This window comes from Ascaphus truei, chromosome 11 (genome assembly GCF_040206685.1).
Source record: "Ascaphus truei isolate aAscTru1 chromosome 11, aAscTru1.hap1, whole genome shotgun sequence".
NCBI classification, from domain to species: Eukaryota; Metazoa; Chordata; class Amphibia; order Anura; family Ascaphidae; genus Ascaphus; species Ascaphus truei.
In genome coordinates, this window is record NC_134493.1 from 41,759,838 (window position 1) to 41,782,186 (window position 22,349).

Genomic DNA, 22,349 nt, shown 5'->3' on the forward strand with positions numbered 1-22,349 from the left:
GCTCATTTGCATGTCACTTCCCAGAATCCCTTGCTGCAGTGGAAACACTGTATGACTTAAGGTGTTAAATGGTGTGAGTGGAAATATAAATTTATAATGCAGCTGGAACAGACTGTAGGTAAGGAGGTGCAGGTGTGTGAGGTGGTTTAGAGGGGCAGATGTTGGGGGTGGGTCAGTTAGAGGGGCAGATGGGGGTGGTGGTAGGGCAAATTTTGGGGGTGGGGCAGACGGGAGTGTAGATGTTGGTGGTGGGGTAAGAGGGGCTGATGGGGTGGAGCAGATGGTTGCCCCTCACATGCAGGAACTCACTGGGGTAACTGAGACAAGCTGCTTTGAGAAGCGGATGTGACAGGCCATGCTGGGGGCAGCACACGGCAGCCCCCACCGCTGCAGCCGATTGGCTGCCCATCTCTGCCAATCACCCCGGGCCCCTCCCTCTCACTCAGGTATGCAGGCGGGCTGGAGCCACGGCCCCTCCCCCCCCGAATGACGTCTGTATCCACCAACCACGAGGCAGGGGCGGCCGTTGGCCTTTTTCAAATGTGGGTGGGGCCTGCTTCCTGCGCGCTTTGATTGACGGGGCAGCCCCTCCCTCTCAGTGCGCAAAGAAAGGAATGGAAGTAGCGGCGAAGGGGCGGGGCCAGGGCGCTGAGTGGCAGCGGGTTCAGCCAATCAGATCCCAGGCTCGGCTCGCAGGCCGCCCCCGCCTCGTCGTGTGGCGCGGCCGGCGGGATAGGTGGGTTTCCCGGACAGCATCTCCTCCGGAGCCCGCGGGTAAGAGGGACAACCGGAGCCAGGGGCGGCATCACAGGGCCAGAGGAGGATCCCCCGGAGCGCCCGGGCCCAAGCCAGGGGAGCGGAGCCGCCTTCTCCCGCTGCGCAGCGCGGACCTGCACGGCGCTTTGTGTGTAGCCCGGAGACAGGAGGCGGCGAGGAGGACAGAGGTGCGGGGTACGGAGGTGCGGTGTACGGGGGGGGGTCAGAGGGAGAGCGCAGTAGCCGTGTGCGCCTATATACATACATGCGCCTATATACATACATACATTACATGCACACAGCGGGGTATATACCTCCTCTATAAATCACTTTGCAGATACACGGGAGTATATTCACCTCCACTATATATCACTCTGCAGATACACGGGGGTATGTACACCTCCACTATGTATCACTCTGCAGATATACGGGAGTATATACACCTCCACTATATATCACTCTGCAGATACACGGGAGTATATACACCGCCACTATATATCACTCTGCAGATACACGGGGGTATATACACTTCCACTATATATCACTCTGCAGATACACGGGGGTATATACACCTCCACTATATATCACTCTGCAGATACACGGGAGTACATACACCTCCACTATATATCACTCTGCAGATACACGGGGGTACATACACCTCCACTATATATCACTCTGCAGATACACGGGGGTATATACACCTCCACTATATATCACTCTGCAGATACACGGGGGTATACACACCTCCACTATATATCACTGCAGATACACGGGGGTATATACACCTCCACTATATATCATTCTCCAGATACACGGGGGTATATACACCTCCACTATATATCACTCTGCAGATACACAGGGTTATATACCTCCCCTATCTATCACACTGCAGATACACGGGGTTATATACCTCCCCTATCAATCACACTGCAGGTACAGTGGGGTATATACCTCCCCTATTTATCACACTGCAGGTACAGCGGGGTATATACCTCACTATATATCACACTGCAGATACAGAGGGGGTATATACCTCACCATTATATATCACACTGCAGATTCAGCGGGGGTCTATACCTAACCTAGATATCACACTGCAGATACAGCGGGGGTATATACACCTCACCGTTATATATCACACAGCAGATACAAGGGGTATATACCTCCCCTGTATATCACACTGCAGATACAGGGGTGTATATACCTCCCATGTATGTCACACTGTAGATACAGGGGGTGTATATACCTCACTATATAGACTATAGCCTACTGCAGTTACACAGGGTATATACCTCCCCTATATATTACACTGCTGATACATGAGCTATATACTTCAATATATATCTATATAGATATAGATATATATCTCACACTGCAGATACAGGGGGTATATACCTCCCCAATATATCACACTCCAGATATACGGGTTATAGCCCTCACTATCTCTAGCTATATCACACTGCAGATGCAGGGGGTACATACCTCACTATATAACACGCACACGCACACGCACACGCACACACACACACACACACACACACACACACACACACACACACACACACACACACACACACACACACACACACACACACACACACACACACACTGGCTATATAATGCACTATAACATCACACACAGGATATGGGTAGGTACATACCTCACTATATACATCACACACATGACTGGTATATACTCCTCTATATACACCGCACAGCAGATATAGGTGTGTATATATCTTGCAATTTACATTGCACAGCAGATATTGGGAGGTGTACTGTATAGAGCTTGCATTATATGCTGCATAGCAGATACAGGGTGGAATATATAGCCCGCTATATACCTCACAGATCTAGTACACAGTGCGTGTTAGAGAAAGTGAGGAGGGGAATCGGTGTTATGCAAGTATAAATATACATGTTCTTATTTTGTGTACCTGGGCCAGACATGGAAAGTACTGACATACACCCCTGCTTGATCATCAGAAAAAACAAGTTGTTTTTATATCTCAAGAGGAGTTATCCCACTTCTAGGCTCCCAGCACCTTGAATACGTGGGATGCAGCCCATTAAACGCCTTATGGGTACATGGGTGTGAAAAAGGGACAGAGATACACCCCATTATTTATCAAATGTGTGCAGTGGTGGCTACCTATACAAAAATACACCCATGTAGTTTACCTTCAGTACTAAGGGGGGTTTCATAGAGGGCGCAGTTCTCCTGTATAATGATGGGTTAGGGAGAACACAAAATATAAATAAACACCCTGTTTATTCAATGTATGGCTTTCTCTGCCCCAGTGACTGAATTGCTTCACTAACTGTTCCCTCAGACAGGAACGAGGGCTGATATAGGACCACAGAAGTGTGTAAGAGTAGAAATGTCCCCATTTCTTGGCTATTCCCACGAGTGGGGTGTTTAAAAGAGGCACACAAACTAAGTAACCACAAGACTTGGGGGTACAGATAGCAATGTCATTAGTTCACCATAGAAGTAAACCCAGACACAGACCTGCCCATCAACCCCCCTGGCTGGACAGTATTGTGAATGTATTGGATACCACCTTCTGTAGCACATGGCGGAGGTACTTTGTAAAGAGGACACCCAGACATCTCCTCATTCTCCTCCCTCAGGCCTGCAAGATAGCACTTGGGTCCATGTCTCAGCCCTGGGCCCTTCCGGAGCAGGTTTGAAGAGACCAAGCAGGGAGGGGGAGGCTCCCAGCCCTGTCCTCCTCCTCCCCGGGGAGCGGCCCCTTGTGTCCCCGGACCCCCGGACCCGGAGAGTGGATGTGGGTTTGTCATGAGTCCGGCCGGCTGCTCCCATGTGAACAGCTTTAAGGTGGACAACTGGAAACAGAACCTGCGAGTCATTTATCAGTGCTTTGTGTGGAGCGGGACGCCTGAGACGAGAAAGAGAAAGGTGCGTGTATATCGTCTGTAGATCAGGAGACGTGTGCGTTATTGAAATCTTCCCTCTGAAGGAATACTGTAGGTGTCTCACGGATATAGCTGCAGTACTAATCACCAATTATATCTTGGCCTGCTCTAGAATACTTTATCTGGTTCTAAGCCACAGGTGGGCAAAGTGAGTCCCCAAAGGCCACCAACAGGTCACGTTTTCAGGATATGCCTGCTTCAGCACAGTTGGCTCAGTAGAAGACAGACACTGATTGAGCTACCTGTGCTGAAGCAGAGGGATCCTGAAAACGTGACCTATTGATGGCCCTTGTGGACTGGAGTTGCTCACACCTGTTCTAATCTCACGAATCTGAGATGTTATAAAGTATCCATTTGAATCATAAGTTATATTATTTAGTCTTTTTTTAGCAATAAACTCGTAAGGGGACAGCGTTTATAATTCAGAGGCCTATTAATCTACAACTCTAGACTTTACTAATATAGGCCAGGGATCTGTGACCTTGCTTATCATAATGAACGACTTTTTTAATTCTACAAATGAGAAAGAAGCCAAAAAGTCTGTTTCTGCAGAAGCAAATTGGGCGCCTATTGAAATCCCATAATAGCTTTATATTCCAATGGAATGGTGATCCTGTGGTCACATTTGCTATAGTCTTTGCGTGTGTGATGCTGTCTCTTCCATCCTCTCCTATAATGGTGCAGTCCAATTCTCCCTGGAATCCCGAAGGCCTGGAGATGAGATATTCTATATGCGCGCACACACTTGTCGATCTTCACTAATTACCCCCTCCCATGTCTCTACCTCTCATCCAGTGATGACGTGCGGACACCTCACGTTCTCCGCAGGCATCCCACTTCTAAATATACACGTTCGTTTGTCCTCCTGCGTTCCGACTCCCCTGCAGCTCTTTGCATGTACCTGCTCTTTGTATATAGAGGCTTCTCTCCCCAGATACGCCCAACAGTATTTTCCTTTTCATCATCTCCATTTATCCCTCAATCCTATAATGTTCCATATATACCTTCGTGTGTAATATTTCTCACTAGAATTATATAATAATTCTTTATAGGCCTGAGCTATACAGTACATAGAAGTTTAGGGGTGCAGGGGGATAAAGTGACTGAATACCCAGGTTCACCTGCTTTATAGGCACAGAGATTACCACTGCACTGGTCTCTGTCTGATATGTATAGACAAACTGTGTGTTTCTGTATATCCCCACCTCATTCAGATATTCCTGTTCCAGATACTGTCACAGTTCTGTGGACCTGCTAATAAATGCAGAATCTAGTTATACATCTGATCACCAATAAGTGCTCAGTGGCTCATTCCCTGTGATTATGGGTTAATCTGTTTGTGAATAGCCCCATTTGTTCTCTTCCGTTGCTGCATAGTTGGTGGGGACAGGAGAAGTTGCCAATCCCCAAAACGCTGGGCAGCGCCCCCCCCATCCCTTCTTTCCTTGAATGGGAAGAGATCAGGTGTGTCTGGTAGTCCTGGAGGAAGAATGGCTGAGGTCACCCTCCCCCTACTGCAGAGCCTCAGGGCCCCAGAGATGTACACCATAGGAAAGAAATGGCTATGGGAAGGAAGCGAATCTATTCAAGAGTGGACGAAGCACCCAGCTAACCAGGCAAAAAGGGAAGGACCAGCCAAGGCTGGAGATGAATGGCTGTTAGAATAAGGAAGTCACAAAGGGAAAATGTGTCCATCCCTAAACAGAGAAGGAAGCAGCCGGCCCTTTCATTACCATGCAGAGTGTGATTCTGGAGGCTGCAGAAGGTGACGCTTCTCTGCCCTGTGCTAATAGCTAGAGCTTTGCAGTAAGGAGCGAAATCAGATCAGTGCATACAGGATGCAAGGGAGGATCTCTGCGGCTGCGTAGTGAGGGGCCACCAGGTTCCACTTTTAGTGACTGGGTGCATTTTTAACCCCTTAAGGCAGGGGGGCGCAACTCCAGTCCTCAACAACCTCCCCCCCTCCCCAACAGGTCAGGTTTTCAGGATATCCCAGCTTCAGCACAGCTGGCTCAGAGGCACAGTCTGAAGCAGGGACTGCAGGAGTATCCTGAAAACCTGACCGGTTGGGGGGAGGAGGGGCACTGCAGTCATGGTGACCAGCCATACATTGCTTTTCAACGTGTTTGACACCATCCTGACAGCACAGGGGTTAATAGACTGGATTGGTGACCTTTGTTTATCAGCTTGTGTGTAGTTAAGGTATTATACATGGTTGTATAGCACAAGACATTTGCGATTCTAGTGTCCAGTCAGCGCGTGCTCCCACCTGCAGGGAGGTGGTGCCTTCTGATCTCCTCCATTCTGTTTATGCAGCAAAGGCTAAAGATGCAGCTGACACGGACCCTCCTAATGCAGTCCGCAGTGTAAATGGTTGGTTCACGGATAGCGAGAGGCGAGAGCTGAAGTGTTTCTGGAAACTGAGCATCCACCACTCTTGAGTGCAACTGAATGGTGGGGACAGAGGAGATGGGTTGGGCTTGATGCCTTGCAGCTCACATGGGTCACAGAGTGTAGTGCTGGCACTGCGTGTCTGTATTGCCTAGATGTCTAGCTCGATGAAAATGGGACGGCTGAAGAGTAGTTATTCCTTTGTGTGCAAAATCATCCCCGCTAATGACCTTTTATCAGAACGCGTATACTATCTTCACCGAGCACTTGCCTCTCTGCTAGCAGAATATTGCATCGGTTTCATGCGGTGGCAGAAGCAGACGCTTCCATTTTCCGGAAGCTCACAGACTACCTCATTGAGGCTGATGGTTTTTTTTTTCCCCTTCTGACATCTTGCTTCATTTCTATTGTTTTTGTCTTCGGCCTCATCTGGTAAATTTAAACTGCAGAGCCCTATATTCTAAAGACCAGAAATGCTTTTTTTTGTTCATTTGATAAGTTGCCGTCAGTGATATTTTGCTACCTGATTGCATTCAGCTTCCAATATTAGATGTGCGGCAGTGTATTTGTAACAATGTTCAATGCTTTTCCACCCACTATTATTCCATTGAATATCACAATAGACTCAACTCTAAAGGGGTCTCTGACTGTTCCTAAAGCATCATTGTATCCATCGTTCTGACGCACCTCGCCCATTACAGCCCTGCATATATTTGTGAGAGTACCTCTGCATTTTATTTTGTGCTTGAACTCCCCTTTAAATTTATTTTCACTCAATTGGAATAAACTTGTTCTACATGTAGCAAATAATCCCGATCTATTTAGGGCTTGGTCTGTATCCGACAAAGCACAGGTCGAGCTGTTTTCAGACACTTTTTTTTTTCCCCATTGAAGTCAATGGGGTATGTCACCCGAACATGGCTCGATCGCTGCTTCAGAGGATATGGAATTTGTGCTGGAAACACAGAATTCTTTCGCTTAACAAATGTATATAGTTTAATGACCTGCAAAGCTTCCATGTCATATTAAAATGTGTGGATGTATGTTTCCTTTTGGAATCTAACTCCAGTTTCCTGCGTCGTCTCCTCCCCTCTAATCCACGCCTGTCTTGTGCTTACATTTAAAGTGTTATTGTCTAGCCTGGGTGATCTGTTATCAGCCATTGAATGGGTAAACTACTATAGCACCATGGCTTCACACACAGATTTTCAGCTGTATATGTACCATGGTGTTGGCGGGATGAGTCAAGTGAGCAATGATGGGTTATATATCTTTCTCCTCTACTTTCACACTTTCTCCTCCCTTCACACGTGGTTATTCATGATCTCCATTTGCTGCACCCTCTTCTCATTCCATGCACTGCCATTCATCCTCTGTCAAGGGTGCTCAACTCCTGTCGTCAAGCCCCCCCCCCCATCAGGATATCCCTGCTTCACCACGGCTCCATCAGTCCCTGCTTCAGCACAGGTGCCTCCATTAGTGGCTCTGTCTTTTACTGAGCCTCTGACCCACCTGTGTTGAAGCTGGGATATATTCTGAGATGTTGTGGGGGGGCCGGGGACTTGAGGACTGGAATTGAGCACCTCTGCCTAAGTTCATGCAACTGGTCTTCCTCTTCTTTCATCTCCCCTCCCTTTTGTGCCCCATTTCCCCCCTGCCTTTCCATTCCATTTGTGGCGAGCATGTCTCTGCGGACTGTTGGGTGCACCGTTTTTCTGAAATTAGCAATGAATTGGCTACAGCCGCCCGCGGTGGAACTAGACTCCCTCTTTCTACCTGCCTCCCCATTCCCTCAGGGCCCTACCTGTGCAGTGATTGTTGTGACAGTGGAAGCCCGCCCGGGCAGTGATTATGGAAGTTGGTTCCGACTTCCAGTGGAGCCTAACTTCCATGTTGGGACCTCCTAGATATGCTCCCGGGAGCCCACCCAGTTAGGCTCCACAGCACAGGTGAGGAGGGGGCCATGCAGAGAGGGGGGGGGGCTTTAGAAGTGCCGGAACACTGTTAAAATAAGTGCAGGAACAGTCTTCCAGCATGTGGAGGATGAGCCCCTAAAGGTGGTAGGCCTTGGGCTGCGCTTATAGTCGGCAATGCAACGTTGAGTCAAAACAAATGTATTGCCGCCGTCGCGTGCGCTTATAGTAGAAGCGACGCGACAGCTTGGTCGCGATCGGTGGAAGTCAAGTAAATTTGATTGTTCCAGCAATTTACAGCGTGACGTCGCTGTTGCCGGCGACGGCATTATGGCAGCGTTAAGTTGCACATATTGCAGTTCCGCCACTGGCAGCTGCCATGTTTGGTGCTAGAAAGCACCTCACATATCTACATAGTATTTATTGTACTCTTTATCACACTGGGCCCAGTAACCCATGGGTGACCAACACTGCCTCCTTTTTTTAATTTTTATTACACTCTTGTCACCTTTACCGTGCCGATGATTCATTTTGTTATAATTGCGTATGTCACAGTCCTCGCCCGCAGTACATTGTCGATCATGGCTCATAAACGCGACACATGTTTACACCTTTTCATCCAAGATTATAACACATTTGCAGCGTAGTTACATTGTAACGAAGACAGACTGATGCCCACCAAGCTAAGGTGCATTTTATCATATTGGTCAAGGACCAGCACATCATACGCAGCCAGTATCTGAATAATATGTAACCCCGGTCAGAGGCAAGGCACACGAAAGTTCAGTTTGACAGTTGTCCCTGGAGCATAGCTTGGCTTAAATTAGTTAGCGGTGTTAAATATCATCATGGCTGAAGCTCAAACGAAGATTGCCCCCAAACACTGCCTGCTAACCTTCTGCAAAAGGAAGCCCCCACATTTCTCCGTATCTGGAAATGTATATACACACACTTGTCGTGTGTTTTTATTTTAATTTTTTTAATTCCACACCTTGAAATACTAATTGGGCGCCACTTCTGAAAATGTTGTTTAGGGATGGCTGGAAGAAGAGATCAGTATCTCGAAAGCACGCACAAAAAAGATTTTGTTAGTGTGTGTGTCCATTTATTATGATAAACGGGGTACAAATATAAATTCCCATTTGATTTGTGACGAATTATACTGGCTAATTGTTTAGCGTGAACCTAACTGGGCTGTTTTAAATGTGCCTGCGTTCTAAAACAATAATTAATAAACAACCATAAATGTTGGCTGTTTGTGCAGGGGGCAAACTAGGAGTAAAAAAAGCCATATGAAAATTGTTCATACACAATAAGTTGTAGAGTTTTATAACGTTGTTGTCTTTCAGGGTGACAGATGGTTATGCAAATCAAACGGTTCTTCCCTGTAACTGTTTCCAGATATTTATTATTAACATCCAATTTGATGGACATGTTTGTTTTTCAGCCACCTTCACTTGAGCATACGTGTAACGTACCTGATCAACTTTGTTCCTCCAGCTCCCAGGAATTCGTGGCAAAGGGAAATGGAACATTTTATTTGTTGGACCAGGGCAGGGGACGCCAACTCCAGTCCTCAAGGGCCACCAACAGGTCAGGTTTTCAGGATAACCCTGCTTTAGCACAGGTGGCTCAATCAGTGGCTCAGACTTTGACTGAGCCACTGATTGAGCAATCTGTGCTGAAGCAGGGTTATGCTGAACCCCTGACTTGTTGGTGGCTTTTGAGTGTTTGAGTTGGTCACCCTTGGACTAAGGCTTCCTACTACAAAAAAGTGTAAGTAGCTAGAAATATAGAACATGTGCAAACTACTGGATTGTCTGTCACACATTACATGAGTGGTCATGTCTGCTAACAGTATATGGATTTGATTGCCTATTCCTCTAGTCATCTCTTGTTTCAGGTCATTATATGGCTTCTTATTGTGATGCTCTGAGCAAATCCTGTGTTTTTCCAGCCAGCGGGCACCACTTTACCTGCTGTGCCATATCTTCTTGTTAATATGTTGCTACCACGGGTTACTCCAGCTGTGGTCCTGTAATCATTCGTACATTATTCTGACCTGGTACGTGGTTGCAATACTTTTTGTACGACAGGAGATATTGGAGACCATTGGTGCATACAATGTAATTAAAAACCAATTACCCACCTGTGCAGTTACCATTTCTAATGGCCCTGCAAATACGCTGCTACTGCTGTTGCTTATTGGACCCCTTGATTGCCATTTAACTGAACGTGCGATATGGACGCTTGTAATTAGGTGATTAGGTCGTTAGATACAAACATTTGTTTTTAATTTCTGTACACAGTCACAAACCTGTGAGACTTTGTTTGGCTGATCAGTGTAGACCTGGTAAGGAGTATTTCCTAATAGAAGCCAGTATAACCAGCACTGATGAGACCCAAAATCTCGAAACAGCTGTCTGTTAGTAGGGTAAGGCAGCGGCCAGGCAGGGAGCTGGCGCTCGTGTGCTGCGCCTTGCTCGGCTGGGCGATTTTGTGGCTGGCTAGGTGCGTGTTCACTTGGGGGCGTGGCCACGACGTCACAAAGCTGGTTCGCCCTCATTGGGCGAACCACTCATGTGACATGCTTGCGAGCGGCAAATTCAAATGTGCTTGCTCTGCAAGCATCTTAGTGCCGCGCTTGCTCACGCTAGCCACACACATTGCCGCAATGTGTTTCATCGCAGCCAGCGTGAGCCCACCCGCTCAGCGCCACCCTGGACGAGGCCTTACTGGCTATGCACTTTAAGGCTGTGCTGAAAAAGCGGTGTAATGCGGCAGGCATAAGCTTATAGGGGTCCATGTCAAAATGGATTTGAATCAAAAGGTGACGGTTGCCTCCTTCATGTAATTTCCCAAGATCCCTTGCTGCAGTGGAAGAACTGTGCTAGGAGATAATGGTGAAAAGCAGGGTTGGAGACATGTTTTGAGACCTGTGAATGCTCACAACTTATATTTTCAATTGCTATCTAGTATTCTTAGTGAGGTTTCCGATACCTGATGAGCAGCATTCAGTAAAATCTCGTTTATATTAATGTTCTGTGCCTGTAATAAGCAGATGGGCCTCTGTCTGTTTTGTGTGTTCTCTAAGGATTGAATCCACACAGTCCTCTCTTTATATGTATTCCTCTGCTGTCCTTCAATATGTTGAAGGAAACCAAAAAGAGAAGTGCTATTTGGTTTTTACATACTTTGTTCATCAATCATGGGGCAAAAAGCACAACCTCAGCGCTATACCCCTAAAATGTGCTACAAATGTGCAAATAATATAATAGTGGTATTAAATAGACCCATATATAAATGTCAATGTTATCTATGATCACCTCTTGGATTTGGAAATACTGCAGCCAGGAGGTAACGAGGATTGTCCAGATCCTATGTTGGTCCTAAAGAAAAAAACACGTGGATCCAGTATTTGATTTCTTTAAGCAGCTTTGCGCCAGTTTCTGTTTCAAATTTTGGAGCTCTCCTAAAAATGATCTGTGGGTGCACTGGTAAGATAGTTGTAATTTGTCATCCCTCATGAGAATATTCCAATGTTTAACAATCCCTTTTTTTTAAATTTTTTTTATTTCTGGGGCCATGAGATTAAAGTCCGTAATAAGTGGAATTTTGGCGTTCAAATTTTCAATATCATTAGTTCCCCTTTCTGTTTGTTTTTGTCTATTGACTTTTTCTACTTTTTCACGTACACTAGATAGAAGTTCTTTCTTTTACTTCCTATCCATAAATGTAGTTGATAATTAGTTTGCCAGTTCTTGAAATACCTCTTTTTGTGACCAGTTCCTCTTAATACGCAGAAATTGCCCTTGCGGTATGTTGTGACTCCAACTAGGGTCGCGGTGGCTTGTTGCCGAGAGATAGTTGTTCGCATCAATATCTTTACAGTATGTTTTCGTAGGAACAACATTTCCTTCTATAAAGATATTAAGATCTAGAAAATTGTCTGATCTAGCATCACTCAGGTGAACTGTAAATGTAGGGGATTCAAATTTTATATACTCAATGAACCTCGATAGATCCTCTGTCGTGCCATCCCAGATGAATAACACATCGACTATGAAACGGCGCCAGAGCACCAGGCTCGCAACAAAGGGATTGCGGGACCAGATAATATCTTCCCCCCCCCCCCCCCTACAATCCAATAAAGATGTTGGCATAACTTGGTGCGAACCTGGTTCCCATTGCCGTTCCACAGACCTGTAGGAAATAGCTTCCTTCAAAACAAAAATAATTGTGCTCCAAGATGTAGAGGATGGCATCTAGAAGGAAGTCTATCAATTCCCTTGGTAAATCCTGCTCTTGATCCAGCATTCTCTGGATGGCTGCACGACCACGGCTGCATTGGTGTTCAATGACCGTATATAAGAATGTTACATCACAAGTCCCCCAGATGTATTGGGGTTGCCATTGGATGTCTTTGATAATTTCTAGCTCATGAGTTGTATCTCCAAGATATGATGGTATCCTAGTGTCCTACTTTTTAAAATAAGTGTCTATATATTGCAAGAGATTTGAAGTAAATGATTTAATCCCTGAAACTATGGGTGTACCCGGAGGATGTGTAATGTTTCTATGGACCTTTTGCTATAAAGTAGAATATTGGCACTATAGGGTCTCTAGAATCCAAAAACTCATATTCCCTATCTGTCAATACTCCTGTCCAGACCCCTTTTCAAAAGATTTCTTAACTCTACCAGGAAATCACCTGTAGGATTCTTTCTCCATTTACAGTAAGTTCTTTCATCTCCCCAAAGTCTCTCTGCTTCTGTGATGTAATAGGAACGGTCCATCACGACATTTCCTCCCCCTTGTCTGCTGACTTAATTACAATTTCTTTGTTGAACGCTGCATTAGGAAATTAATCTTTTTCTTGTTTCAAAATGTTACTCATTTTATCTATTATTCACACTAAAGGTGATTTTCCCTGAAATCGTATACTCTATATGCTTCTCTCCTGTTTGGTGCCTTTTTAAAGAATTGTGGTTTAAGATATATGGTATCTGTCTACCGTTGCTTTCAAGTACAATTTGGTGGGGTATTTACCCAAGGCAATACTGATTAAGTACACAGTCTACTACTATACACTGTTTTTTTTTTTTTTCTCTCCTGTTTTTTCCCCTCTTGTTTAAAACACAGAGCACAGATTGAGGAAGAACAGCGCAGAGGAGGACACATTCCGCCCCCCCCCCCCATCAATCATGTTGACTTTAGTGGTGGTTTTGGTGATGTTAATATGGTGCTGTACATGTTAATTACTGTGTTATAGCTTGGCATTTTTGGACGACTAAAGTGTGAATTGTATTATGTTACACTCAAAGGGCAATACGTTTTGGTGAATAGGTAAACACCAATCACAATCGACATGTAAACTTTATTTTGTATCCCTTCCTGTTTAACTGATGCTCATGAGTTTGAACACCCAAAAAGGAAATGCAAAGATCCAATATACTTGGTCACATATGTGCCAGCCATGTAGTTCTTTTGAGACTTGGTTGGGCAATAAGGGCCCCAGCTCCAGTCCTGGCAGCCACTATGCTGCTTCAAATCTCTGTGCAATGGAGATCTTCATTTTACAAAAACATTAAATATCTACTCAGTGAATCGGAAATACATCAATCGGGCTGGAAAGAAAGTGACAGTTGAGTACAAGTGCTATTTACTCCCGATAGGATATATTGCGATACCATCACTGTCTCTGTCCTCTGGGCTTGGTGTTAATCTTAACCCATTGGTGGCCAACTCCCTGTCGACAAGGGCCACCTACAGGTCCGGTATTGGGGATATCCCTGCTTCAGCTCAGTCATTATTTTGTGTTCTTCGCCTGCGGTAGATTGTGAATGATGGATCTAAAGCGCGGGATGTGATTTCCACGCATGTTGACGAGGATCACTTCTTAGGGTTGGAAAGAAACAATTTCTGGGGAGTGAGATGCTACACGCCAAATTCTGAGTTCTCCACACTGGTTTTTGATGTGGATATAATTTAAGTCAGCAATATGATAATGCTGCTTTGACCTTGGATAGGTTTTGGGCCTAAAGGTTTTTCTGCTCCAATCCTGCTAGACATACACAAGTGAATCATGATCTTTTCAGGCTCCTTGTTCATGTTTTCATGCACCTTATTTATATGTTGGTCTTAAATACATTAAAGCATGGTATTGATCCAATGATTTTACTAGATATCAGGATAAAATGATACTCCTAGTGGAAGCACTTGGCAATGTGCAACATGGTGGACTGTAATAAAAGAATAAACCTAATTTTCCCATGGGTGCTGTGTAGAACAAAAGACAAAGTCCCAATGATACATCAGATATGACAAATTCTTAAGTTAAATACGGTCTGTTTTTCTTCTTGTAAGTAAGGGTAATTTAGTTGAATCCTTTGGCCGAAGCATTACAGACCTGCAACCTCGTCAAGGTAAAGCCTTTACTGCAGGCCTTGTACTACCTGTAAATGTTCTCTTCACCGCTCTCCTGGAGGAAGCAATAGACTGGTCATTCACAAGTCTATACCAGGACCTGCTACTTAAACATGGGCTGGGTGAGCTTAAAACCAAGGAAACCTCCCAGCAATTGTTACCAATTGAGTGTGTTCGACAAATCCATTAAAATACTGGCCCGTGGCGACTGGATTTTACCCCGTGGCGACCTCCTCATGGCCGACACCAAGCAGGGCGGGATTGGAAGCGGGACTAGGTGACGAGTAGATTTTTTTTGGTTCGGCGAGTAGATTTTTGGGTGATTTGTCAACCACTGCCAATTGACATTTTAAAATACATTCCCAGCGAGCTCCAAACCCCACTGCATATATACAGTATATTTGTGTTAATAGGAGTGCTGCGGGGGAGTGACCACATGTTTACAACAAAAGACCAAAAAGCCCCAATGCTACATCCAGTATGACAAATTCTTAAGTTAAATACGATCTGTTTTTTTTCCCCCTCATAAGTAAGGGTCGTTTAGTTCTTTAGCCAAAGCATTAGTTTATCCTCTTTGCTCACCGGTTGCCTCTGACCAGCGGCTCAAGTGAGTTGTACCCAACCTGTGAAGCAGCGTCCCAAGGCTGGAGAAGAGACCGGTTCTATTCAGATGAGTAGGATTTCAATCTTCCCTGGCACTGGGAAGCGGATTTACAGTATATTGAGCACGGGCCTGGGTCGTTGCGACACAGATGCATTTGCTAAATGACAGACCTAGTATTCCTACCCGATTAGCAGCTCAAGATGTCCAAAACCAAACCTTTGCAGAGAGACCACTGATGTTACTATGCTTCCTGGCCAGGATAATCATGGTCTCGTTTTTCTGAAGTGCTACCCTGATTTTTGGCTGTGTTACGCTGACTTGCGCCGCCTCATCTACTGATATGTTTTAAAATTGGCACAATGTTAGTTTTTAAGCTAATATTATAAAATGAATTTTATTTGTTTTTAACCCAGAATTGAAGTGGGTGCTCTCCAGGGCTGAACCCCATTAATCAGCTCTCTATACTGGTGTGTGTGCCTAGTGTGCAATCTGTACATAAGCACATGCATATATACTGGTGTGTGTGCCTAGTGTGCAATCTGTACGTAAGCACATGCACGTGCATATTGTACGTAAGCACATGCACGTGCATATATACTGGTGGGGGTCTTGTGTGTCATGTGAGCATATGAGTTAAATACAACAAAAGACAGGGGTGCCCAATGCTACATCAAATGACAAAACGTATAAAGTTTAAGTACTTCAATAATAATATTTATTTGGTTATTTAGTTAAACCCTTTGGCCAAAGCGTCATAAGCCTGCATACCACGTCAAGGTATAACCAAAATTAACGCAGGTCTTACACTACGCTGTGAACCCTTTGCAACCATAGTAGATCCTATTCAGGATCTACTATGGTTCTTTCCCCTCATACAGAGGTAAAGGGAAGGGTTCACAGTGTAGTGTAGAACCTGCATTAATTTTGGTTATACCTTGATGTGGTATGCAGGCTTATGACGCTTTGGCCAAAGAGTTTAACTAAATAACCAAGTTATTATTAAAGATTTTAAACTTTATACTTATTACTTTATGTTTTGTCAATTGGATGTAGCATTGGGTGCCCCTGTCTTTTGTTGTATACATTTGCCACGCCCAGTAGCACTCTTATTGACATAAATATATATTCATGATGTGGTGGGTGTGGGAGTTTGAGCTTGCTGGGAATGTGTAAGAAAATGAGTTAAATATAACAAAATAAAATCTTCTGTGGTGTTTTGAGCAGTTGAAAGTGTTAATTTCGGATATGTTACAAAACATGTTTACAGCAGGGCTTGGTTCTGGGAAAATGGGATGTTACTGTCCAGTAGGAGAGGCTTTAATCACTGTTCTGGTTTCTTATCAGTTCTGAGACATTTCGCGTGGGTACAGAAACTGCCGGGATGACTTATTATTTTTCTCTGTACTGTTGTAGGGGTTGGTTAACACGTGGTTTATTTTTCTTGGTGTTATGTCTTTCAGTAACTCTTCATTTGGCACTGTAAATAATTTTTTAATCTCAACTAAATGTTCAAAAAATCCTTCCAATTTGTATTTATTTTTGGTTGACACCATTTCACATTTAGACGTCCTGTACTTGTTTTTAGAGCGGGTCAGGGCAGTTGATGCATTTGACGCTCTTAATGCAGAGGATTTATCTTTCATATTACAACCCTGTCCGACTCCGCTAATAACCCAGGTGTCTGGGATACTGTTAGTGCTGAGCTTGCTTCAGTCATTGATATTGCATCATTTTGATTCTTGCAAAGATGTTTTTTCAAAGACAATAACACACCTCCAGTGGCTGCCATCTTCTGATCTACAGCTGCAAGTGTCCAGGTTTATTGGCACATGCTTTCGTTTTTAGTTATATATTCTAGATATAATATAGGTGTCGCACGCTTATCACGCTCACTCTCAGCATGTTGAATTTGTAGCACCAACGTTCTGAATAGTGTTCCATTTAATGGTATAGTGGCACTTAAACTGAAGGAGGGTTTGTTCTTGTGGATCTCGCGTTTGGAAAGCCTGAATGCCCACTGAGGATATAACAATCTGTTGGGCCCTATTCACTGCATCTTTGCAATTGCTCCTACTCTCTACCCTCAGAACAGACGTGGACCATTAACAAGAGCGGTATATGTAGTGTATTCTGTGATATGTATTGCACTTTTTGTAGTGGAGGTTTCAGGCCTAAATTCAAGTCTGTTCATACTTGACATTTTTAAACAAATGTTACAAGTGATGGGGGATGTTACATGGCAGGACGCTGTGACTTTTAAACCCCAATGTACAGCATATTACACCATTGGCTGGATTTACCTATCCAAAGTATACTTTCTGCTGAAGACTACATATTTGTGCTGTTGTAAGACTATAGACCTTTATCCTTCTTATACATTGTAACCAGCAGAGCATTTCACTTCCGATGCTATGAAATTGCAGTGTTCCTACAGCAGGGGTGCACAAACTTTCTGCACTGCACCCCTGTGCCTGCTCTCCCCCAGTGTCATGCCCCCCTTACCTTTAATGCAGTGTCAGTTGACACTACTAGATCATGTGACACCGCAACGTCATTTGATGCTGTGTTGCCATGGTGACATGTCACCCGAAGCCGACAGAATTCGGGTGTTGGAGGCCTCGTGCTGAAGAGGTCGGGGCCTCTGTAATTGCCGTGCTCCCCCCAAAACAATCACGTGCATACAGGACTATAATAATATTTCTATACAAGCATACCCCGCATTAACACAATGGGTCCAGAGCATGTATGTGAAGCGAAAATGTACTTAAAGTGAAGCACTACCCTTTCCCCACCTATCGATGCTTCGGTACAGGTAGGGAGCCGTTCTTGCTGTTCAGGACGTGCTGACAGGCGCATGCGCGAGCTGCCGTTTGTCTATTGGCCGAGGGGAATCAGCGCGTCACTACTACTGCTGTCTGTAGGGCAGAATAAGTGTAAGTACTCGTGAACGCGAGCGTATGGACACAGGGGTATGGGGCTATTGAAAATATGTCCTTACTCGCGAGTGTAGTTAAAGTGAGTGTCCTTAAACCGGGGTATGCCTGTATTGTGCTAGCACCAGGATTGGTGACCAACTCCTGGACCTAGAGACCTGACACAGCATTTGGAATGGCCAGCATGATGATACTCTGGGTATATGCCACATCAGGGGGCGGGAGCTCCACTCTCTGTCTCTCTCTGTCTCTCTCTGTCTCTGTCTCTCTCTGTCTCTCTCTCTCTCTCTCTCTGTCTGTCTCTCTGTCTGTCTCTCTGTCTGTCTCTCTCTCTCTGTCTCTCTCTGTCTGTCTGTCTCTGTCTCTGTCTCTCTCTCTCTCTCTCTCTCTCTCTCTGTCTCTCTCTCTGTCTCTCTCTCTCTCTGTCTCTCTCTCCCTCTCTCCCTCTCTCCCTCTCTCCCTCTCTCCCTCTCTCTCCCTCTTCCTCTTCAGGGTCTCTGTAAACTGCGGGGCCCCAGCTCTCAGCTGTGCGTCCCTCTCACCCCCCTCCCACCCCGTCAGGCCCAACTTCCGCGCATCTGCCCACAAGGCCCCAGCTCTCATCTGTGTGACCGGAGCCCCCCCCCCCCTCACCCCCCAAGGTAACATTCTTAGAAGTGGGATCAAGTGAGTGGAGGGGGTGGGAATTCAGATATGGGTGGGGGGGAGGGGGGGTTGCAGTAGGACAGTGGGCTACCAAAAAGTGTGCCCAGTTATTGGCACTCCTGCGGAAAAAAGTTGGCCAACCCTGTGCTAGCATTTGCTCATTTTGATTGAACCATGTATCCTTGCATGAAGAATAAAATCGAATGTCCTGAGATATTGAAACAACCGGGGGAGAGGTCATCTCTCTCACCGTCATGGAGAACGTTTGTCTGCCTCGCTTGCCTGCAGTATTCCTTCCAAGTCATGTGTTGAGATCAATACATTACCTAATAGGACATTAAAAACATTTGCACGATTTGCTGACACGGGGGAATGGGGAGGTATAAGGTAATAGATTTTATACTCGATCTTAGAACACTGCTGCGGAATTGGCAATCACGATGTTTCTCATGGAATTGGCTGCTGCAGTGGTGCATTGCAGGAAATGGCTTGTGTATATGTGCTCGGGATAGATCTGCATGGATAGATATAGGTATATTACACACACACGCAGTGATTTCTGTTATTACTTTACCAGTGTAAATTTTATTAGCAACATGACAACTAAATACTTTGCTGTTCATTGTTGTCAAAATTTCCCACCTGGCGTAACCCCCTTTTTTTTTTTTTTTTTTTTTTTTTTTTTTGATGGTTGGTGTACTGCTTCAAGCAGTTTCCTTTTCCTCTATACTCTGTTTTATTTGCAGGGGTCACTAGTAGATTTACATTTATTGGTAACCTGCTAGCCCATGTCTTTTTGATGTGGTTTGGGGGCAGGGCCCAGTAGGCTCACTGTTCACTGTATGGCAAGCAATATAGTCTCGGGATATTCCAAGCTAACGTTTTCTTTTTTTCTGTTGGTCTATTCTTTCTCCTGCTTTTGTGGGGCATTTCCATCAGTCGGCGTGACGCTGGTCTCGGCGGAGGGCACTGCGGCTGTGGGATGTAATAATGCCTAATGATTTCCACCTCCATGAATACATAAGTTGAAGCTGCAGGAGAACTTTTGTAGGCGCTCTGACGGACACATTACAAGCTTCAGCAGCAGATGTGAGCAGCACTTTCTAATACAAAATAAATCATGAACAATCCCCCCCCCACCTCTTTCTGTTTGGAAGTACAAACATTTGGAAGAAGGGTGGCTGCATATTTTGGGTATATATATATTTTTCTTCTCTAAGCAGATGCTTCGTTTTGGCGTTGGTCATTCTCGTGATATTTTTGGTTTCCTAACGTGATACGTATATGTTTGACTCTCGCTGTCCGTGTCTGGCAGGTGCTGGGAAGAAGTATAGATGAATGAAAAGTGGTGATGTCTGTTTCTTGCACAATGTGGCCAACTTCCTGCGGCTCTGTACGCACAGCGGCACCCTGCAAAGATCATGAGCAAATTAGCATGCCTTACCCATCCCTTCGTTTTAATTAACGTCAGGCAACTGCATCTAATTGGTGTATTAGTAGTGTGCACTTTATTTGTATTATACAGATGGTTAGGATGGCTTCTCGTCAGACGTGAGCCTGGTTGTCAGATGTCATTGCCAATGCTTTCCTTTGTGTCTGTAGTATTTAGGTTGGAACAGGGGGTAGCCAACTTTATTCCTCGAGCTACCCACAGGTCAGTTATTCAGGATACCCCTGCTTCAGCACAGGTGGGTCAGTCTTCAACTGAGCCACTGATTGAGCAGGGATATCCTGAATACCTGACCTGTGGGAAGCTCTTTACTGGAGTTGGCAACCCCGGGGTTGGAACTGGGATGAGTATTTGTTTTATACCGTTCACATTAATTCCTGCAAAAACGCTGTCCGGCACAAGCCTTTAGCACACAACAATCGAAGGAAATAACATGTTGCTGTAATGCTCTTTATCTGTTTACTTTCAGGCTAAGTCTTGTATCTGCCACATGTGCGGTGCCCACCTGAACAGACTCCACTCTTGCCTCTACTGTGTGTTCTTTGGCTGTTTTACGAAGAAGCACATTCACGAGCACGCAAAGAGTAAAAGACACAACCTAGGTAAGCTGGTTACCCAAGGTGTTAGTGAGGGGGTCAAGACCAGGTTATATTGGTAACCAAGATGTGATACTAGTCATTAGTCTGGATACAGAACTGTGACATTCCCACAAGTTTGCTTCTAAATGTAATACTTACATTGTTGAGTGGTTTAAATGTACTGGTACCATTCGGTTTGCTGTCTTCATGACTGAAGGAAGATGGTGGTTGCAGCTGACACAATGTTGCGGTTTCCACTGTTCTGTGAGAACGCCCAGGGTAGTAAGTGTGTGTGGTACCTTCCTCCCATCTTTACCCACCCACCACCAGCCCTGTTTTGGGTGGAAGACCAGGAGAATGCTTGCAGCTCACCCCTAATACACTGTGTGCTCAGGGACAACATTTGTCCATTTTTTCCAAAGCCACCAGCTTTTTGGAGTTGGAACTTTGTGATGCAGCTGAAGTCTTTAATACCAACACACGGTGCAGTCTGCGGGATATTCCTGAGCACAGGTTATTGGCGCAGTCTGCGGGATATTGCTGAGCGCAGGTTTTTGGCGCAGTCTGAAGAATATTCCTGAGCACAGGTTATTGGCGCAGTCTGAAGAATATTCCTGAGCACAGGTTATTGGCGCAGTCTGAAGAATATTCCTGAGCACAGGTTATTGGCGCAGTCTGCGGGATATTGCTGAGTGCAGGTTATTGGCGCAGTCTGCTCTTTTTCTGATGCAGGGACTTGGTCTTGAATATAACAAACGGATCGATGCTGGCACATCTGTTTATGGAACAGTTACTCCTGGAAAAAGAGCAATACGTGCTTTTACCAACCCCTTTCACACAGAACTAGATCAATTAGTAATTTAAATAAAGCAAATAAATCGCTAAACGTAAGAGCAGAGCTGGTACAGAAACCAAAGGAGTTTTCAGAAAAATGCTTTGAACACCATGATTTAGGCTTCTTCTTCTTTGTAGCAAACGCAGAAATACAATGGCAAGTACTGCCTTGAACTTAAAATAAACCTGACCTTCATCAGTAGTGGGTCAGTGCTACCGACAGCTGGAAAATCATAATGACACACTGCCTCCCATTAGACTGCGTTCTACCTTGCATGTGTCTGCTTTTTCTTTACCCGCAGATAAAAATGTACATTTGCACAGAATATTACAGCTTTCTCTGAATTGTTTTTGTAGCTGCTTGTTGATGTGTATAAAATTGACACACACACACACACACACACACACACACACACACACACACACACACACACACACACACACACACACACACACACACACACACACACACACACACACACACACACACACACACACACACTTTCTCTTTACGGGCCCTTTAAGACGGCTGAAGTGCATGCCGCTGCTGGTGCTGAGGCAGAACTGAGCGTTGCCATGGCAATTATGAGTGGGAGTTTCTCTGCAGCCAGAGAAACCCATGTAGAAGATTTTTAGCTGGTTCTGATTTATGATGGTGAATAGATTTTGTTTATTCACTGAAATAAAAAAAAAAGCTGTATGCTGGCAGCCCCAAAGTGATTTCCATAAGCTGTACTATTATTGCACAGTGACGTGTCTCAATGAAGGGATACCTAAACGGGTCACAATTTCTGTGGATGAATAAATCCTGCGATGCTCTTTATTTGAAATGGTCACCAACGTGAATGTCGCACTAAACTCAAGCATCTGTTTAGTTTC

General features: G+C 45.0%; 1 protein-coding gene across 5 annotated transcripts in view; it reads left to right on the plus strand.

Moving 5' to 3' along the window:
- Positions 1–670: 670 nt before the first annotated feature.
- Positions 671–22,349, plus strand: part of USP22 (ubiquitin specific peptidase 22) — a 48,650-nt gene continuing 26,971 nt past the window's right edge. The window contains exons 1-3 of one of the 5 annotated variants that reach the window (XM_075565842.1): positions 671–959; positions 3,391–3,679; positions 20,528–20,660. In XM_075565842.1, coding sequence (XP_075421957.1) covers positions 3,560–3,679; positions 20,528–20,660 — 253 coding nt within the window. In that variant the 5' untranslated portion in view covers positions 671–959; positions 3,391–3,559. Of the gene's footprint in view, positions 960–3,390; positions 3,680–19,547; positions 19,698–20,527; positions 20,661–22,349 lie in introns of those variants that run through there. The other 4 variants (XM_075565841.1, XM_075565840.1, XM_075565843.1 and 1 more) reach the window with 4 other exon arrangements.